This window comes from Sinocyclocheilus anshuiensis, unplaced genomic scaffold, assembly GCF_001515605.1.
Source record: "Sinocyclocheilus anshuiensis isolate Anshui unplaced genomic scaffold, SAMN03320099.WGS_v1.1 scaffold891, whole genome shotgun sequence".
Taxonomy (NCBI): domain Eukaryota; kingdom Metazoa; phylum Chordata; class Actinopteri; order Cypriniformes; family Cyprinidae; genus Sinocyclocheilus; species Sinocyclocheilus anshuiensis.
The window spans coordinates 932,971-954,293 of NW_015546076.1; the positions used below are offsets into that span (position 1 = coordinate 932,971).

The 21,323-nt window shown below is 39.1% G+C and overlaps 2 protein-coding genes across 2 annotated transcripts; both read left to right on the top strand.

The window, feature by feature from the left end:
• The first annotated feature begins 3,057 nt into the window (after nt 1–3,057).
• LOC107699908 (E3 ubiquitin-protein ligase TRIM39-like) lies at nt 3,058–13,050 on the top strand. Its single transcript, XM_016501355.1, has 9 exons — nt 3,058–3,107; nt 3,239–3,771; nt 3,857–3,952; nt 6,549–6,782; nt 6,860–7,001; nt 11,475–11,501; nt 11,643–11,954; nt 12,782–12,857; nt 13,008–13,050. Exons 1-8 carry the CDS (start codon nt 3,089–3,091, stop codon nt 12,844–12,846), a joined length of 1,428 nt encoding a protein of 475 aa, XP_016356841.1. The 5' UTR covers nt 3,058–3,088; the 3' UTR covers nt 12,847–12,857; nt 13,008–13,050.
• On the top strand, nt 12,977–18,983 carry LOC107699907 (E3 ubiquitin-protein ligase TRIM39-like). The gene is made up of 9 exons (XM_016501354.1): nt 12,977–13,068; nt 13,495–13,592; nt 13,804–14,336; nt 14,998–15,093; nt 15,474–15,707; nt 15,785–15,926; nt 16,232–16,309; nt 17,948–17,995; nt 18,332–18,983. Exons 2-9 carry the CDS (start codon nt 13,520–13,522, stop codon nt 18,865–18,867), a joined length of 1,740 nt encoding a protein of 579 aa, XP_016356840.1. The 5' UTR covers nt 12,977–13,068; nt 13,495–13,519; the 3' UTR covers nt 18,868–18,983.
• The last annotated feature ends 2,340 nt before the right edge of the window (nt 18,984–21,323 follow it).

The following is a 21,323-nucleotide window of genomic DNA, read 5'->3' on the forward strand; positions in this document are numbered from 1 at the left end:
TGCCGCCCAAATGTTCACGCAAAGAAAGAAGGCGTAACTTTTATTCTCGCTGTAGTATTGTTGTTGCTGCCGCAGCCATGTCGCGAAGGCGCTGTGTTTCATTGTGAAAGCGAAACTACTTTGTTTGGCCTTCCAAAAGAGGACAATATCCGCTTTTTTCATGCCTAGAGCTGATCCGTGCTGGTCGCTGAGGAAAAACATGTTTTTGCAACATGAGTTTGAGCAGTGTAGAGTAGCGCTTATTGTTTGTCATTTCTCCGATCACAAATGCAGACATGGTTTTATGTTTACGTGGCGCAATGTTTTTTTAACCTTAAACCGCATAAACACATTGCATTACACAAAAGAATGTTATTTTTAGCAACATCATATGACCCCTTTAACGGGTCTTTTGTCGCATTGCTCACATCCGGTGTAGATGCCCCGTTAGGTCAAATAATAAGGTAGAAATTCATCATGTCATCGTGACATAACACATACTTACAGTGTTTGAAAAGGACATAATCGTCCTCTGCTATTTTCTGGGGTGCATTTTACCCCCAAACCTCCCAAAGAGCAAAGTGAAATCGCGAGAGCAACTGGACATTTGAAGCTCATGACAGACGCTCCCAAGAGATGATTCGTGATTGGCTGAATGTTAGTTCACTCAGATCGGCGGTGGGTCAAACAAAGCGCGGGGGACAGAATAACCTTTTCCTAAAAGTGCGGCGGACATGTCCTCCCCGTCCCCCACGGCTGCTACGCCCCTGACAGCAGCGCTGTATCGTATCTGCTCCTGCAGTATCTCTTACTCACCACGAGAGGTCCCTGTCTACCTTCTAAGTCAGGGGTGTCAAACTCAGTTCCTGGAGGGCCACAGCTCTGCAGAGTTTAGTTCCAACCCTGCTCCAACACATACTGTGCAGTTTTCAAATAAGCCTGACGGACTTGATTAGCTGGAGCAGGTGTTTAATTAGGGTTGAATCTAAACTCTGCAGGTATGTATATATATATAAATATATATATATATATATATATATATATATCACTGACCAGGCCCCAACAGGCTCTGTGAGTAAAGTTGGGCAAAACCAGTTTTAAGCACTTGTCAAATACTCAGTGTTTATTGCTGGGGTTTTCAACTCTGGCCCTCGAAGGTCCACTTTCTTGCAGAGTTTAGCTACTACTGATGATCAACTGGATCTGGAAAACTATATTTCTCATTTAACAAGAGAAAAATTATTGAGGTAGTCTGAGACCACAGCTGATTAGCACTGCTGACACTTGCAGGTAAATGGTGGAAATATAATATAATATGTTACTAATCGAGCTATTGGTCTGCTTCATTATCTAACTGGAGTAAAGTTGGGCAAAAGAGGGTTTAAGTATGAGTTTTGTTTCACCAAAACCTAAACAGAAATGTACTAAGAGTTTGTCATTCAGTGGAATTAGAAGCCAATTTGGTGTGCTGGCATTTTGTCACACAGACTATTCTCAAGAAAGAAAAGTGAAAGTAAATCTGAAAAGTGAAAATTCGGTAACACTTTATAATAACTTTCATTATTAAATCATTAACAAACATATAACGGATCATTAGTTAATGTATTTTCAAGCTAGAAATGTCTACTAATAAACGTATTAAACATTACCTAATGATTAACAGATCATTACATCATGTAAATTAAAATGCATACAAATGTCATTAAACCTTCAATTCATATGGACATGCACTTCTTGAAAATCTATTTTATTTATTCTTATTGCAAATTGTACACTATCTACAAATGATTTTAAAAGATGTTATACAATGATTAAAAGCTTTTGTTAATGCACAACACTTTTGCTGCTATTGAGATGTGATACGGGTAAGGTTTGGTGGTATTGGTAGGTTTAAGGGTTGGTTAAGGAGTCAACAGTTAAGGGGTTTTCTTGAAAAACTGATTTGTTTTCTCCTGTTGATGTATGATTCAAGGAATATCATATTTCATGATATACAGTAATATACTAATATAAGTGTTAAGGCAATACAAACAAGTTTTGCACCCAATTTACAATGTGTGTTATGTCTTTAGCAAGCATTTAGCTGAACCTAACTAACTACACAACCAACAAAGACCAAATATGTTACATTTACAGACTGTGAGTTAATGAATAATATGTTAACATGAACAGTTTGTGAAGTGCTTAAAATTACTAATTAAGCTATTTTCACAACATTTGTAAATGTAAAAAGGAGCATTAGGTAATATGTAAACTGAAGTTTAATGACATTTGTTAGCATTCAAAAGTACATTAACAAATAAGCTTTTATTCATTGCATAATTGATGTTAAAATAATTTGTAGATTTTTCAAAAGTGCATAAGTGTATGAATTGAAAATGTAATGTCATTTGTAACCATTAACTAATGATGCATTAAGCATTATATGTTAATGATTTATTAATGAATCTTTGAATCGTTGTTAACCATCTGTCAAAATCATTTGAAGATTTACAAAAAAAGTGCATGATCATTTGAATTGAAAGTTTAATGACATTTGTAAGCATTTCAGTTTACATTAAATAATGATCTGTTGATCATTAGGTAATGTTTAATAAGTATATTAGTTAGTAAACATTAACAAGCACATTATGTAATATATCTAGATATTTCTAGCATTCTATAATATTTGTTCATGATCTATTAATGAAAGTTATTATAAAGTGTTACTGAAAATTCTAATTTAAATTCTTAAAATAAATAAATAAAATTGCATTGCAATGACTTGCAAAAAGTTTTGTGTGTGTGTGTGTGTGTGTGTGTGTGTGTTGAGTTTAACACATACTCCATTTTATGATAATTCATATCTGTGCACTTTGTACTTGTGTGTACTTTGTACTTGCATATGTTCAGCATGTTTGGCTGCCGACATACAGCAACCTAACTTTTGAAGTTTATTAAAACTTCAGAGAAATGACAGATATATTCTGTTTAGAATTTCTTTATCTATGTGTCATGCTGTGAAATTAACTATCTGTTGCGATTTTTGTGAATAAGCCTCAAGAAAAGATCAACAATGGCAGAATCTTCATCAAAATCATCAACACCAACCGCAGCCTGCAGAGGGAGTATGAATCGCCCTCCAATGAGTAAGTAAAAAATAAATGATACCAAGTGCTTAGTATTTACAGTAGACTTTGTTTTTCTTATGTGAAACATTTAATATTTTGCTTTACATATGATAAATGCAAATTATGATAAACCTCATCATCCTCTTCAGCTCTGTCAGAGGAGCTCAAGTGCTCGATTTGTTTGGATTTGTTCACCGATCCAGTCAGCACTCCATGTGGACACAACTTCTGTAAGAGCTGCCTGAGCCAGTGCTGGAACAACAGTCAGACCTACAGATGTCCATTCTGTAAAGCAAATTTCAGGAAAAGACCCGACCTCAAGATCAACACAGCACTCAGACCGGTTCTGGAGCTCTTTAGGGAAAAGTCTGGTCTGAGTAAATCTGAGGTTCTCTGTGACTTCTGTGATGATATAAAGATGAAAGCACTGAAGATGTGCCTGGTGTGTCAGAGCTCTTACTGTGAAACTCACCTGGAGCCTCATCACAGAGTCGCACATTTAAGGAAACACAAACTAATTGATCCTGGGGCGAATCTTGAAAAATATATCTGTCAGAAACATGAGAAACCTCTGGAGCTGTTCTGTAGAAATGACCAGACATGTGTGTGTTTGCTCTGCACTGTAACAAATCACAGGGATCACAACACTGTTGCTGTAGAGGAGGAGAGCAGAGCGAGAAGGGTAACAACATACATGGTGTAACATGACATTTGAGTTAGATGGTGTTGAATTTGTTCAGTGACTGTATGTTCTGTTTTTTCTGTAGCCTCGTCTGAGGAAGATGAAGACAGACGTGCAGCAGATGATTCAAGACAGAATTAAGAGAATTCAAGACATCAGACACTTAGCAAAACTCAGAAAAGTGAGTGCACAGGAAAAGAGTAATCAAATATTTTGTCTAAAGATGTGTTTTATAAAATTCCTTAGGAGAAATGTTACTTTGCTTTAGAAATAAAAATGGAAATAAATGTGACAGGAATGTTGATACGAGGGGGAAAACAACATACATTTTGAACCACTCTAATTTGTTACAGCCAAATATATTGGTTTTTCTCTCAAATTATATTTATGGTTTGGTTCAAACCTTACATTTTGATTAAACATTTATCACAAATATTTATTTCCAAATACAAAACACTAAAACACAACAAAAAGATTATTACAAAATCCATACACCGAAAAAGGTGTTCAGCTCTGGGGCGACAGAGAAATTGCTCATGTGGCAGGTCTATGTAGCAGTTTAGCTGATTCAAGATAAACATATACAAGATATGACAAAATTTAGCCAATCAGCGTTTTCAAATTAAAACTGAAAAGAGCAATTATTTTACCGCCCCTAATGCTTTAAAGGGATAGTTAACCCAAAAATGAAAATCTGTCATTACTTACTCACCCTCATGTCGTTTCAAACCTGCAAGACCTTCGTTCATCTTCAGAACACAAATTAAGATATGTTTGATGGAATCTGAGAGCTGTCTGACCATGCATAGACAGCAATGCAACTGAAATGTTCCCAAGTCCAGAGAAGTAGCAAAGAGATCGGTAAAATAATCCATGTGACATCAGGGGTTCAACCATAATTTTACGAAGCTACGAGAATACTTTTTGTGCACAAAAGAAAAAAAAAAAAAACGACTTTATTTAACAATTCGTCTCCTCCCTAGCAATTGCAGTTCGTCACCCTAGCGCCATTTTGGATCTGTTTCCTTCGTTGTTGTGATTTGATCTGAACGAAAACAGCGTATCCGCATGACACAGCTGACGCAGAACAGCATACGCTGTTTACGTCCAGCGGATATTCTCCAAAATGGCGCTACAGGGTGATACGGAGGAGATGAATTGTTGAATAAAGTCGTTTTTTGTATCTTTTGCGCACAAAAAGTATTCTCGTAGCTTCGTATAATTGCAGATGAACCACTGATGTCACATGGATTATTTTACAGATCTCCTTGCTACGTTTCTGGACTTGGGAACATTTCAGTTGCGTTGCTGTCTATGCAGGGTCAGACAGCTCTCAGATTCCATCAAAAATATCTTAATTTGTGTTCCGAAGATGAACGAAGGTCTTACGGGTTTGGAACGACATGAGGGTGAGTAATTAATGACAGAATTTTCATTTTTGGGTGAACTAACCCTTTAAACCCGGTTTTGGGCCCAATTTGCACCCCTCAATGATCGGGGGGTGTTGCCCGATTTGAGGCTTGACGCAACCGACATTTTGTGTAAAGAAAATCCTCAATTTTGTGGTGCCATAATGATTATTTTACTGCTCCCGATCGCGTCAGCGCCTCCACGATCCCAAATCGTAAACACGTTTGATATTTATGACCCTTGATGTGATACCTGCGATAGCCAATGAGAGTGAGCAAGCGTCACCTACTGGAAGTTGCAAGCTTCTAAAGTTGAAACTTGGCAGCCACAAACATGCCACGAAAGGGGAGTATTGAGAAGGAATATCACCCATATTCTTTTTTTGTACTTTGTTTTTCACTGTAAAACAGAACTCGCTCCAGCTGACTGTCGATTGTCCTCCATTTGTTTTTCTTGTCAAGTCATGTTTAATCTTGCGAGTCTCAGTGTGAAATCATTCCTACAATCAACAAGTCCAGCTGAATCATTTAGTGTGCGTGTTCAGAGGATTATAATGTTAAAATCAGTTGAAACTGTCATTATTAGGAATGTCCCGATCAGGTTTTTTTTGCCCCCGATCCGAGTCATTGAATATTGAGTATCTGTCGATACCGAGTCCCGATTCGATACTTATGTATTCCTATAGGAATATATGTTTGAATATATGCATCAAATACATTATACACGGAAGCTCAAATGTGTGTGACGTGCTAACAGACCTCACTGTTTTTTCCGCTTCATACATGCACATTTGAGAGTCTTCTTTTTCTTTTAATGGCCAATGGCAAACCCACTTAAAGTTGCATACCACCTCCTACAGCACAACACCAGCATGACAGCTGACATAAAATAAGGATCGGGCTTAGGATAGCCGATACCGTTCAGTAAAAAAAAAAAATGCTTGATTGGCCTGATCCCCATCCTTGAGATTGGCTCGGGACATCCCTAGTAATTATGTCTGTGGTCTGAATGCAGCTGAATGCAGTCAAGTGAAGGCGGTTGGTATAGTGATCTTTTGACATCTCCATGTGGTCCTGTATGTTATCACACCTTGTTAAAATGTACTTTTAATTTACCTTGAAAAAAATTGCAGAAAATTTGAGAAATTTTTTCTATCAGCCACCACTGTTTATAATAAACGTTTGTCAGTGTGACTTCATTGTGATTTAAGTTATTTCATTGTGACTCATTCCAGTCTAAGAGAAACAATTGAGATATTGAGATATATTTTCTTAAAATATAATTGAGGAAGTTAAATATTCTATGTACTATGAATTAATATGAATTAACTATTTAAAAAGTAAACATTTTGTGAACTGATTTATCAGAAAACATCAGAGAAAGAGAAAGCAGACAGTATTAAGCTCTTTACTGATCTGATGCGCTCCATTGAGAGATGTCAGTCTGAGCTGCTGGAGATGATGGAGCAGAAGCAGAAAGCAGCAGAGAAGCAGGCTGAAGAGCTGATTAAAGAGCTGGAGCAGGAGATCACTGAGCTAAAGAGGAGAGACACTGAGCTGGAGCAGCTCTCACACACTGAGGATCACCTGCACATCTTACAGGTCAGTGTACTTCTGTCTGCTAACATCACAGCACAACACTCCCCATGCTGAGGGATTTCTGCTCTGTCCTGCTGTAGATTTACCCATCGCTAATCAGACCTCCATGCACCAGCAGCTGCGCTGAGATCAGTATTAGTGACACTCAGCTGAGTGTGGAGCCTCTGAGGAAAGCACTGGTTCACCTGCAGGAGACTCTAGACGAGAAACTCAGCAGAACTGGTAAGAAAATGTCAAATTTTCAATTGTCAGTAATGATTTAAAATGAAAAGGCACTTGCAGGTGTAAGCAGGGGCGCTGTAACATTGGGGAAGGCCAGACGAGGACCCTACCCCCACCTCCACCCAACCCAACCCCCCAGAAACGTGATCGACCATGGCAAAAACCCAGGTCCTTGTGCCCCAGAAACCTTAGAGGCACCCCTGGGTGCAAAACAATTATCTAACATACAATGTAACATGATTTACAATGTCACAAAATCTGTTTGTTTGTCTCTGATCATTAAGAGTCACACTGACAGCTTCACTCTGAGAAAAAAACTTTCTACTACATACTAATGTTGTTATTAATTTCCCCTACATATGAAAACTTTTGTCATTTTATTTTCCCCGTGATAATTTTTTACTAAATTCTTCAAACTTGTGCTGTTTTATCTCATATTCAACTGCAAAAACGTCTCAGTTACTAACTAACCTTGGTTCCCTGAGATAGCAGGAACAAACATTGCATCAGTTGCTGACACTTTGGGGAAACTCTGTTTCTCCGAAATACTAAATCCTGATTGAATCACGTTTGTGCACCGGCACGAAAAAACAAACAAAATGGGTGGATCCATTCGCCTATATAAGCCGGCACTGAATGCCATTTCATCAGAATCTTTCGACTGAGTGGCAAGCATTTCCTAAGTTGCAAGTGCAGTGCAGAAGCCTCTGCTTCATAACTGGCAGCCCTTTAGTGTGGCCTGCGAAGCACATAAAGACCTGCTCTGATTGACTAAATTGGCCAGAGTGGTCGATATACACTCTAAGGGACACTCTAAGGGCCCGGACCAGGCATAAGCTTTGGCAAGGAGTCCAGGAGAGCCAAGAGAGGTATTACCTGTGCCTTGAACGGAGTGGAAAGCACCCTAGGTACATGCCTTGGCTTGAGTATGACCTTACAGTCATTGGGGCCAAAATCAAGGCAGGAAATGTTCACTGAGAGCTCCACTGAGCTAAAGAGGAGAGATACTGAGCTGGAGCAGCTCTCACACACTGAGGATCACCTGCACATCTTACAGGTCAGTGTACTTCTGTCTGCTAACATCACAGCACAACACTCCCCATGCTGAGGGATTTCTGCTCTGTCCTGCTGTAGATTTACCCATCGCTAATCAGACCTCCATGCACCAGCAGCTGCGCTGAGATCAGTATTAGTGACACTCAGCTGAGTGTGGAGCCTCTGAGGAAAGCACTGGTTCACCTGCAGGAGACTCTAGACGAGAAACTCAGCAGAACTGGTAAGAAAATGTCAAATTTTCAATTGTCAGTAATGATTTAAAATGAAAAGGCACTTGCAGGTGTAAGCAGGGGCGCTGTAACATTGGGGAAGGCCAGACGAGGACCCTACCCCCACCTCCACCCAACCCAACCCCCCAGAAACGTGATCGACCATGGCAAAAACCCAGGTCCTTGTGCCCCAGAAACCTTAGAGGCACCCCTGGGTGCAAAACAATTATCTAACATACAATGTAACATGATTTACAATGTCACAAAATCTGTTTGTTTGTCTCTGATCATTAAGAGTCACACTGACAGCTTCACTCTGAGAAAAAAACTTTCTACTACATACTAATGTTGTTATTAATTTCCCCTACATATGAAAACTTTTGTCATTTTATTTTCCCCGTGATAATTTTTTACTAAATTCTTCAAACTTGTGCTGTTTTATCTCATATTCAACTGCAAAAACGTCTCAGTTACTAACTAACCTTGGTTCCCTGAGATAGCAGGAACAAACATTGCATCAGTTGCTGACACTTTGGGGAAACTCTGTTTCTCCGAAATACTAAATCCTGATTGAATCACGTTTGTGCACCGGCACGAAAAAACAAACAAAATGGGTGGATCCATTCGCCTATATAAGCCGGCACTGAATGCCATTTCATCAGAATCTTTCGACTGAGTGGCAAGCATTTCCTAAGTTGCAAGTGCAGTGCAGAAGCCTCTGCTTCATAACTGGCAGCCCTTTAGTGTGGCCTGCGAAGCACATAAAGACCTGCTCTGATTGACTAAATTGGCCAGAGTGGTCGATATACACTCTAAGGGACACTCTAAGGGCCCGGACCAGGCATAAGCTTTGGCAAGGAGTCCAGGAGAGCCAAGAGAGGTATTACCTGTGCCTTGAACGGAGTGGAAAGCACCCTAGGTACATGCCTTGGCTTGAGTATGACCTTACAGTCATTGGGGCCAAAATCAAGGCAGGAAATGTTCACTGAGAGCTCTTGAAAGTCTTCTCCAAAGAGGTTGATTTCCACTTGTCCAAAGATGTTCCAAATCATCTGAACCGTCTGGGGTGAAGTCTCCATTCTCCATTTTCCTGGAGATACTCCGGGACAACATGTCCCCCCTCTGGTTCATTCTGTGCGGCACGTGCACTGCCCTCACAGAGCAGATGTTGCGATGTGCCCACAGTAGGAGGCATCTTGTTAACTTGTACAGCTTGTGAGACCTGAGACCTCCCTGAGGGTTTATGTTGTCCGAACGGACCAGGACATGGTGCCCCTTCACATCTGGTAAGAAGGCTCTCAGTGCCAGAAAAACTGTCATCATTTCCAGGCATTTGATGTGCCAATGCCGTTCCTGGCCCGACCAGGAACCGAACGCTGGGCTACCATCACACACATTGACACAGCTGTGGTCCATCCTGAGATTGAGCCATCTCAGGTGTGACGGAACGCAGGCCTTAAGCCAAAATTGGAGAGGTCGCATGTGCAGAAGGCCCAGAGGCACTACTGAGGAGGCCACATCCATTTGGCCTAGCAGCCTCTGGAAAGTCTTGATGAGAACCAAGACCCTGAGCTTGAATGACGCTGCCAGCTTCTGAATTTTCAGAGAGCGTTCTAGTAATAGCCAGGCCCACATTTGGGGCGAATCAATGACTGCCCCTAGGAATGAGATTCACTTGCTGGGAGACAGTGAGCTCTTGGACAAATTGATCCTGAACCCCAAGCATTCCAAATGGCTGAGGAGCAGGGATATGTGGATATGAAAATAAGCATCTTTCAGATCCAACAAGAAAAGCCAATCCCCCGGGCAAACTTGTGAGAGGATTTGCTTCAATGTTAACATTCTGAATGGCCATCTTATTTAGGCATGGTTCTGAAGTCTCAAGTCCAGGCTGGGCCTGAGGCCGCCATCCTTCTTTGGAACAAGGAAGTAGCGGCTGTAGAAGCCTGACTTGCTGCGGGCTGCTGGGACCTTTTTGTACGGTGCCCTTCGCTAGTAAACACTCTACTTCAAACTGTGAGCTTGGCTGCCCTGGACCGACCGACCCTGGACTTGACCATGCCCTCAAAGCGAGTAACCTTGTTAGATCATCTCCAGGACCCGCAAATTGACACACCTTGAGTGGCTTCCCAAGCCTGGATTCGGGTGGCCAGGGACTAGAGCACCACAATCAGAGAAGACGTGCTCTTTTTGTGGGGGTGTTTGTTTTTTATTTGTTGGTTTTCTATAATTGCAGTGAAATGACTGGATGCACGCACATTTGGTGCTGCAAACTCTACAGCTTTGGTGAGAATGCGGATGAGTTTGGCTTACAAACTGGGCCTGACATCACTCTGTTCCTTAGGTTGCAGGGGGGCGGAGTCCTCTGTCGGCCATTCCTCCAAGTCGGAAGCTGTGAAGGAATGGGGGGCGGGGGGAGATATGAGCTGGCATGAGCTCACTCAAAGATTGTGGTGCACAAATGTGATTCAATCAGGCTACGGTATTTCGGAGAAACTGAGTTTCCCCGAAGTGTCAGCAATTGACGCATCAAAAGGGAACAGAATATTGTGAGCAGATACAATCAAATATATACAGTCATATATATTCATCACTGTCAGTGTGAACGAGTCAGAGTCAGGTTCTCAATCCATATGCAGCGTTTATTGGAATAAAAGGCAAGGCAGTAAAAAATGCAGTAGTCAAACAGGTAGAGATCGGCAACTAGGTATCAAAGCAGTAATCAATCCAGAGAGGGCAGAGACAGCAAACAGTCCATTGAAGAACAGTCAGAGGTCGGCAACAGGACGGCAATATAAATGTAATCCAATGCACAGACAGTGGTTAAAAGCAGGCAAACAGGTCAAAACAGGTTAGACAATTCAACAGAATGAGAAATGCTCAGAACTGTTGCAGTAGCAAATGAGCAGAATATGTATAAATAGTACAATGATAAATGATGAACAACTGGTACCAATAACAAGTCCAGGCAGAGCATACTGGGAAATGAAGTCCAAGAACCATGTGGTTCAATATTTGGGTGGTAGTTATATAATGAGGGGGCTGGCGAGAAGTCTCAGTGGGTGTAACAGTCAGTAATTTATAAGCAGCAATAAGAAAAACCAGCAGAAACACAAACTTCCATCAGAGAACAGGAACTGAACACACAATGTTTTTGTATCATATTAAAACTTCTGTCATAATATTTTATAGTTATTTGTTTCCACAGTGCTGAAGAGGATACAGCAACATGCAGGTACAATTATTATGTGCTTATTCACATTGTCACAAATAAGAACTTTACCAAGGTCTAGACAATACATTTTTTTTCGATATTAAACAAATATAATTTGTTGTATTGTGAAGTTGTTTTTTATATCTTATCTCTCTCTTTTAGTGGATGTGACTCTGGATCCTGATACAGCTTATCCAAATCTCGTCCTGTCTGATGATGGAAAGCAAGTGACAAGTAAAGACATAAAGCATAAACTCCCAAACAACCCAGAGAGGTTTGATTATTGTCCCTGTGTCCTGGCACATGAGGGATTCAGCTCAGGGAGGTTTTATTTTGAGGTGCAGGTAAAGGGAATGACTGATTGGGATTTAGGAGTAGCCAGAGAATCCATTAACAGGAAGGGAATTATCACCGCAATCCCAGAAGCTGGATACTGGATAGTAGTTCTGAGGAATGGGAATAATTATCTGGCTGGTGAGTCTTCCCCTGTCCCTCTGTCATTGAGAGTGAAGCCTCAGGTCGTAGGTGTGTTTGTGGATTATGAGGAGGGTCTGGTCTCCTTTTATGATGTGGAATCCAGATCTCATATTTTTTCTTTCACTAGTCAGTCTTTCACTGAGAAACTCTTTCCATTCTTTAGCCCTTGTAAGAATGAAAAAGGTAAAATTGCAGCACCACTGATCATCTCACGTCAGATACAATGAACGAATTTACACCAAGAAAATGAACATGAAAATAAGTTTGTATTGCTATGAATACTTGCTAAATGAAGAGATGTCATTTGTATTTTTTCAGTGGTTTTCCAGCTTTTACTTTTTATTTAAATAATAATAATAATAATAAAGTGTACAAGTTTTGCTAGAGGAAACTGAAATTTATATAACCTTTAGATTCAGATACATTCAAGGTCTCAAGATGCATCCTGTAATATCTGTACCATACAGTATACAATGTGAAGGTTATTGCATCCCACTTGGAATAAAATGCATGATTGAAGTAGTATGTCACCTGGATTGTTTATCATGTTTCAAAGTATGCATCCATTCATGCTTTTTGGTCAATATCACCTACAACACCTAGTGGAGTTTGTGATGCTTTTCCCCCCACTTTTTCATCTGTAGAAAAGTGCTGATAAATATAATGCAGAATGTGCCACAGCAGTTTTTAAATGCACAAACCTAAGTTAATTAATATTGAATATTAAAGTAATGATTTTAATGTTAAAACTTATGCAAATGCAAACAGTATGTGAAGAAATATGCTATATAATTTGTGACAAAACATTATTATCTAACACACTGAGGTACATACAGAGGTACACTTTGACGTGCTTCATTTCCATGAGAAGAGAAGGGAGGAGCTGTGACATTACTACAGGTGAGAGCTTTCAGTGCATGGAAAACTAAACTGAACAATTTGGCAAAATATTCCTTTTAAACAGCAGAACATATATTCACTGAAATGGTATCAAAATTGTATTAAGAGAACATCATTTGTGGATTGCGATTTAAAGTTTGATGTGTGCAGAAACGTTGTGGCACAACAGAATCAGGAAGTACATGAACTGCAGACAAACTGAAAGCCGAAGGTAAAAACTATGCTTATGTTTTACATTGATATTTTACCTTACAACTGATTTGTGTGAAAACATTTTGTGGTTTTGATACTTGATATTGTTTTCTTTTCCCCCATTTGTTTCCAATGATTTGTAATTAGTTCTGTAAAAAAAATAAACTATTGAACTAATAAACTATTGAATTAAAAATAAACATTTAAATGCAGCCAGGTTTGAGATTCTGTGATCAATTTAGTTTTTGTATCCTTTTTTTTTTTTATTCAAGTCAACACTATAAAAACCAGTTCTTTTTGATCAGCGTACTTTGTACTCATGTGTACTTTGTACCCGAACAGCATGTTTGACTGCTAACAGTTTATGAAATCACTTTGACATTTCTATATTCACATGTTTCCTGGTCATATTTCATGAGATATATTTTGTGTTTACTGTGAATAGAGCAAAAAGAGTGAAATTCTGAGTGATGGCAGAATTTTCATCAGCAGCACAAAATCCAACCGAGACGAGAAGGAGGAGTCTGGATGCACCTCCATTATGTCAGTAACCTAAAGAAAGAATGAAAGATAGGATGATAATATGAAAAGTGTCATAAAATCATATCAAATGACAATGAGTTAGCATTTATTTTTCTTTCATGAGATCCTAATTGTTGATGAGTTTTGTTTCTTGATTTAATCATTTACTTTGTATTTATAAATCAATTATCAATTTTGATGATAAATTGTGTTTCTTCATCATCCTCTTCAGCTCTGTCAAATGAGCTCCAGTGTTCGATCTGTCTGGATGTGTTCACTGATCCAGTCAGCGCTCCATGTGGACACAACTTCTGTAAGAGCTGCCTGAACCAGTGCTGGAACAACAGTCAGACCTACAACTGTCCATTATGTAAAGAAACATTCAGTAAAAGACCCGACCTCAAGATCAACACAGCACTCAGACAGGTTGTGCAGCACTTTAAGGAAAAGTCTGGTCTGAGTAAATCGGAGGTTCTCTGTGACTTCTGTGATGACATAAAGATGAAAGCGCTGAAGATGTGCCTGGTGTGTCAGAGCTCTTACTGTGAAACTCACCTGGAGCCTCATCACAGAGTCGCACATTTAAAGAAACACAAACTGATCGATCCCGGGGCGAATCTTGAGGACTATATCTGTCAGAAACATGAGAAACCTCTGGAGCTGTTCTGTAGAGATGATCAGACGTGTGTGTGTTTGCTCTGCGCAATGAAAGACCACAAGAATCACAACACTGTTGCTGTGGAGGAGGAGAGCGGAGAGAGGAAGGTAACAACAACTTGACCTTGGCGGATTAGGGAAAAATGTTTTATTACTTGGGTATTGCAATAGATCTGCATTGAAACGTCCACTGGGAGGTGCTAAAAGCCAATTGATTTTTTCCAAAACACATGGACATGATCAAGGTTGAATTCGGAACCACATACTAGCATACTACTACTAGGCCTACTATTTTTACCATATATTTTTAAGGAAAAATAGTAAGAGTAGAATTAGTATGCAGTTCCAAACTGAACAACCATTTCATTAAATTGATTTTTTTTTCATTAGCCTACACTGATTCTTGCATGTGTTCCTGCAGTTCCAATGAATAGCGTTAATATTCTGTTGAGATTGAAACGAAAAAAAGTTATTTCAAGTCATTAGATAGTATTGTGTAAAATAAGTATGTTTTATTCGTTTATAATCTGCCCGTGTAATCATAAACTGTGTGAAAAGGAATAAACATTGTTGGAGTTTGCCACTAGTGTTAATTTCAGCTAAACACTGCAGCAAATTATGTACAGGTCTAGGTATGTTTATGAAGTCTTGCAAAAATGTAGTCCTGTTTTTTCAATGAGACCCTGGTTGTAAATAAACTATTTACCTATTTGTGTTAGATGGAATTGTTGAATCTGTTGAGCGTCTGTGTGTTCTGTTGTATCTGTAGCCTCAGCTGATGAAGATGCAGACAGAAGTGCGGCAGATGATCCAGAACAGAATGAAGAGAATTCAAGACATCAGACACTTAAAAGAAGAAAAAAATGTGAGTATGGATGATTTACCTTTTGAAAATAAAAATCACCATAAAAGTGTAATACAAGTTATCCACATTTTGCCAGTCTTCTAAAGTCATATGATAGCTGTGTGTGAGGAACAGACTGAAATTAATTCATTATTCCCTACTTAACCCATCAAAATCTCAAATATCCAATGTTGTTGATGGAAGATTTTCATTGATTAATGACTAAAGTTTTGATCTTTTTCGTACACCAAGCTAATGTTTGGCTTTAAAAGGATTGAAATATAATGCACTTGTCATCTCACTACTTACAGTAAACTATGACTGAATTGTAATTTTTGGGTGAACTATTTAAAAAATATTAATTTAGTAAAAGTTTTTTTTTTTTTTGATTGATCTAACAGGAATCATCAGAAAAAGAGAAAGCAGACAGTACTGAGCTCTTCTCTGATCTGATGCGCTCCATTGAGAGATGTCAGTCTGAGCTGCTGGAGATGATGGAGCAGAAGCAGAAAGCAGCAGAGAAGCAGGCTGAAGAGCTGATTAAAGAGCTGGAGCAGGAGATCACTGAGCTAAAGAGGAGAGACACTGAGCTGGAGCAGCTCTCACACACTGAGGATCACCTGCACCTCTTACAGGTCAGTGTACTTCTGTCTGCTAACATCACAGCACAACACTCCCCATGCTGAGGGATTTCTGCTCTCTCCTGCTGTAGATTTACCCATCGCTAATCAGACCTCCATGCACCAGCAGCTGCGCTGAGATCAGTATTAGTGACACTCAGCTGAGTGTGGAGCCTCTGAGGAAAGCACTGATTCAGCTGCAGGAGACTCTAGACGAGAAACTCCGCAAGTCTGGTAAGAAAATGTCAAATGCATTGTACATGTTTTCTTTTTTAATAAATCATGTTTAATATTTGATTTAAAATAATGTAATTTAAGGAAATCAATAATAATCAACATGCAATGTACCCTTTCATAAATAGGCCTAGTGTCCCATGAAAAACTACAGTGTATAATATATAGTTAATTTTTGAGTGATTCAGTTAATAGTAAATAATACTAATAGTGTTCTACACAAAATGTTTTTTTTTCACCCTAAAACTACCAGTCTGCCATATATTATATGCCTTATAATATTTTGATGTAATTTGTCTACATAGTCCAGAAGACAATGCAGCATGCAGGTACAAGTGTCAGTGACGTTGAGAGTGTTCATAAGACAATGCAACTATATGGAGGTACGTGGGTCAATGACAATAAGAATGTCCACCATAAAGAAAAGGAAAATCTTTTTAAAAATCTAATTTAAAACACCTGCCACATTCTTAGAAATGTACGTTTTAGATTAATTTGTTCCTTTTGCTTTTATACTATTTTCTCGAGTCAATTTAATTACTCTAAAAATGTGGTGTAACCATTTATAGCAACATTTTCCTTACACATTAAATGAATTATACAGTCAAATCAAAAATTATTCAGACACCAGATATATTTTTTTATATTTTTTTACTAGTGAGTGCAGGACACTATAGTTCATTTATGTCAACTATATTATCAACTAATAACAAAATAAAACTGACATGTTATACCTAAAAATTCTTCATACAGTGGACTACCAGTAAAATGTATAAAAATTTGGGACCAAAAATTATTCAGACTCTTTGACCTGACCATGTTTTGCTTAAGTGTTATCTGACATTATCAAGATGAATTTGTTCTGACACAGTTTAACTCTGAGTTCTTGCCATATTTTATTACCGTTTTCTAAACTATAGCGAATAAACTGTGTTAATGTGTGAAATGTTGAAGGTGCCTGAATAAATAATCTTCTTTACAAATATCATGAATTATTAATAAATGTATTTACAATTTACTTGAACTAACCTTGCCTTGTCATAAAGAGGTCCAATTAGGGCTGCAAAATCAATTAATTGCATCTAAAATAAATGTTTGTTTACATAATGTGTGTGTACTATATAAATACATGTATATATTTAAGAAATGTAATCATATGAATTATATTATATATTAATCAGTCCTACACTGTTTAGTGAAGTGACATGTGGCCAAGTATGGTTACCCATACTAGGAATTAGTGCTCTGCATTTAACCCATCCTAAGTGCACACACACAGCAGTGAACACACACACCGTGAACACACACCCGGAGCAGTGGGCAGCCATTTATGCTGCGGCGCCCGGGGAGCAGTTGGGGGTTCGGTGCCTTGCTCAAGGGCACCTCAGACGTGGTATTGAAGGTGGAAGAGAGCACTGGTTATTCACTCCCCCCACCAATTCCTGCCGGACCGGAGACTCCTTTGGGTTACGAGTTCGACTCTCTAACCATTAGGCCACGACTTCCCCAAGTCTTTTGCCATCACAAATCCAGCCAAAGAGAAACTTCATATGATTATTAAATATATACATGTATATGTGTGTATTTATATTTACATATAAATATACACAGCACACACGCATATATTATGTAAACACAAACTTTTATTTTGGATGCGATTAATTTCACAGCCCTAGGCCAAGTTATCTGATATTTTAAGAGACTGACTGACAGTTGGGTCTGTTGGGTCTTCTCTATGATATTTTCTGCAAGTTGATATCACATGACTTTGTTGGTTGCGAAACATGAATTTGATTTGGTGGACAAAAGTTTTAATCCAATTAAAATATGCAGTATATTTTTGATGTATCCAAGTCATGCAATATATGTGAAATGCATTTTAATGTATTAAATTAGTAGGTAATCAAATCTATATAATACTTTGTTTTTATATTAAACACATGAAAATGGTTGTATTGTGAAGTTGTTTTTCATATATTTTCTCTCTCTTTCATTGGATGTGACCCTGGATCCTTTTACAGCTATGTCGTTTGTCTCCCCAGTTGAGAAGACAATGCAGAAATATGCAGGTATGCTAGTCAAAGACAATAAGTGTCCACAATGATGAAAAGGAAAATATTTTTAGAAATCTCAATTAAAATGCATGTGCCAAGTTTTTAGATATGTACTCTTTCATTCAGACATAAGTTTGAAATTAAAATATGCTCATCGTAGAAGAGGTGTATCGTGATCAAGCAATATACGTGAAATGCATTTTTAGTTTATTCAATTAATAGATCATTAACACTACAATTTGTGTTAAATATTTAAATATGCCACAGTCTACTTTGTTTTCATATTAAACACATTAAACCTGTTGCATTTTGAAGAATTGCATTATTTCATATCTGATCTCTGCCTTTCAGTGGATGTGACTCTGGATCCTGATACTGCTCATCCAAATCTCATTCTGTTTGATCATGGAAAACAAGTGAGATATGGAGATATTAAACTCAAACTCACAGACAACCCAAAGAGGTTTGATTATTGTCCCTGTGTCCTGGCAAAAGAGGGATTCAGCTCAGGGAGGTTTTATTTTGAGGTGCAGGTAAAAGGAAAGACTGATTGGGATTTAGGAGTGGCCAGAGAATCCATTAACAGGAAGGGAATTATCACCGCAATCCCAGAAGCTGGATACTGGATTGTAATACTGAGGAATGAGAATCAGTATCTGGCTTGTGCATCTCCCCCTTTTCCCCTCTTTCCAAAAGTGAAGCCTCAGGTAGTGGGTGTGTTTGTGAATTATGAGGAGGGTCTGATCTCCTTTCATGATGTGGAGTCCAGGTCTCTCATTCATTCTTTCACTGGTCAGTCTTTCACTGAGAAACTCTTCCCATACTTTAGCCCTTATGATAATAAAGGTAGAAATGAAGCACCACTGGTAATTGGGTACAATAAATGAATATACACCACAAATATGAAAATAAGATTTAGGACTACAGTATGAATACTTTCTGTTTTGAAATGATGCATTATGTCATCACATTTTTGCCTATAGCATTTGTTTTTCAGCTTTGAAACCTGCTTCTCAGTTTTTTTAATTTTTCATTTCTGTTCTGAAGGGTCTGAAGTTTGCTAAAGCCATTTTCATTTACTGCTCTCAAGTGAAATTACATGTAAAATGGATCTGATACATCTGTATGTTAATCATGTTTTAGCGGTTTGTACATTTCTTTTAATAAATTTAATAAAATATAAAGACATGACACAATTTATTATCCTAAAGCATACGTAAATAATACTTTAACTCTGCATAAGGGAACTTTCTTGTCTGTCTTTTTATTATTCTTGAGACCCACCAAAAACTTTTTGGAGTGAAATATCCATCTATCTATTTTTAGGTATAAATTTTATTTTCTTATTACATTGGGGAGGGCTACATATAAATGTCATTGCATTAATAATGGCTTATGAAAAAATGGAAAAATTAGGGAAACTGTCAACAAAGACATGACTGTAAAGTATACAGACAAAGATGCTGTTACAACAAATTAAAGATCCGTACTTAATATGACAGATGTTGTTGTTTTTTTTTCATGTTATAAATACATTTTGAATTGCGTTGCGTTTAGGGCTACAGATCCCACCATCATTTCAAGGCAGTTGATGTGCAAGCGTTACTCCCAGTTTGACCAGGAGCCGGAGGCCGGTCTGCCCTCGTACAGTGCTCCTCAACCCGAGTTGGAGGCATCTGTCGTAACCACCTTCCTTCTGGAGGTCAGTCCCAATGGGACGCTTGACTGAAACAGGTGAGGGGTTTTCTAAGGGGCCACTGCTCTGATGCAGTGGTGGGTTACCTTGAGATGAAAACATCCCAAGCGCCAAGCGTGGGACGGTACATGGGCTTTGAGCCAATATTGGAGGGGCTGCATGTGAAGCAGGCCCTGAGGAATCACAGAGGAGGTGGCTGACATGAGGCCGAGCATCCTCTGGAAAACTCTTGAGGGGACGTGAAGTCCCGAATCTGAATGACTCCACTAGCCGCTGAATTGTCACGGGGCGTGTCAGCATAATCCATGCCTGCATCTGGGCTGAATCGATAACTGTCCCCAGGAAGACGACTCGCTAGCTGGGAGAGAGCTCTTGGATAAATTTATTTTTAGCCCAAGCTGCTCCAGGTGGCTGAGCAACAGCGATGAGTTCCTGTTCCGATCTAGCTAACACAAACCAATCGTCGAGGTAATTCATAATCCTGGCAGGTACCACTCGTCTAAGTGGCTGCAGGCTGGCTCTTCCGGAGCCGAACAGTCTAAGCCCAGTTCCTCCACGGCCTTAGTGAGGATGCGAATCAACTAGCTGTCCAAAATTTCTTGGTAAGTAGCACAGTACTGTAAAAATTGTTTTCTCAGGTAACCTAAAATGTGCATCATTTAGTTACATCAAGGGTCAAATCAAATATAAATAGCACATTAACGTTTAAACTTACACACGTTTTTATGTGCACACTGTACAGGTCTGGTTTAAAGAATGTTTTTGCAGGTGGCCAAAATGTCTGCCCCAATAAAGAAAAGTTTTGCTCAACAAGAAAAAAATTAGAGGGAATATTGCCCGTCACAAATCAAGCCTCTGTGGCTCCCTCCAATCACCACCAGAGGGTTCCATCTACTGAGTATTGACTGTTTTTCAGACTTCATTTCCCACAACCCCGCATCTCTCGTTCTCTCACTCATTGCGTTCTCTTACTCTTGTTTTGTCATGGCTAACATTTCTGAGCGTTCTCTACTGTGTATTGTTTTCTTGTGTATGACCCCGGACTGTTTCGCCTTGCTTGATCCTCTGCTGCCTGCCTGCCTTTGTACTGGTAACTCTCTGCCTTGTTTGCTGCCTTCCCTCACCCTCTGCCTGTCTTCTGACCACGCTACTGTTTTGCCTTGGCTATACCTGATGGCTGTGATTGAACACTGCCTGTTTGTTTTGAGTACTTGTAAATAAAGCTGCACATGTATCCCAACTCTGTTGACTCCACGTTACAGCCCCCTTCAAATTTTCAATTCAATAATCCGGCCGTCCGATGAAGATAACTGAATAGACCTGGGGCCCGTTTCAATAAGGAGGTTCAACCAAAACTTGACCTCTGAGTTGACTAAAGCCCTATTCGGACGGTAATTGTTTCTCAGAGGGACGTAAGTGATTTTCACCATTTACAGGGGGTAGTTGGTGATTTTAATGCTGTCCGAATCCAGGATGTCGGTGTTTTTCTCTCACCACCCCTGTAAAAATCCCTGGCCAAATTACCTACTGTTTTTTAACAAACACCAAGGTCATGTGGTAATTTAATTGCCGTTCAAATCCACAACTCTGAGTTTACGAGAAGAAATCAATTCAAAATTCAGTGTTTAAACCCTTTTTGAGCACTCC

Bases quoted from the DNA above. Each gene is read 5' to 3' on its own strand.
- LOC107699907 (XM_016501354.1), top strand. From the start codon at position 13,520: ATGGCAGAATTTTCATCAGCAGCACAAAATCCAACCGAGACGAGAAGG. The intron at 15,094-15,473 runs GTGAGTATGGAT...TTGATCTAACAG, and splicing joins ACTTAAAAGAAGAAAAAAAT to GAATCATCAGAAAAAGAGAA. The intron at 15,927-16,231 runs GTAAGAAAATGT...TTGTCTACATAG, and splicing joins CGAGAAACTCCGCAAGTCTG to TCCAGAAGACAATGCAGCAT.
- LOC107699908 (XM_016501355.1), top strand. The intron at 11,502-11,642 runs GTACAATTATTA...TCTCTCTTTTAG, and splicing joins GAGGATACAGCAACATGCAG to TGGATGTGACTCTGGATCCT. The intron at 11,955-12,781 runs GTGAGTCTTCCC...TCTAACACACTG, and splicing joins TGGGAATAATTATCTGGCTG to AGGTACATACAGAGGTACAC.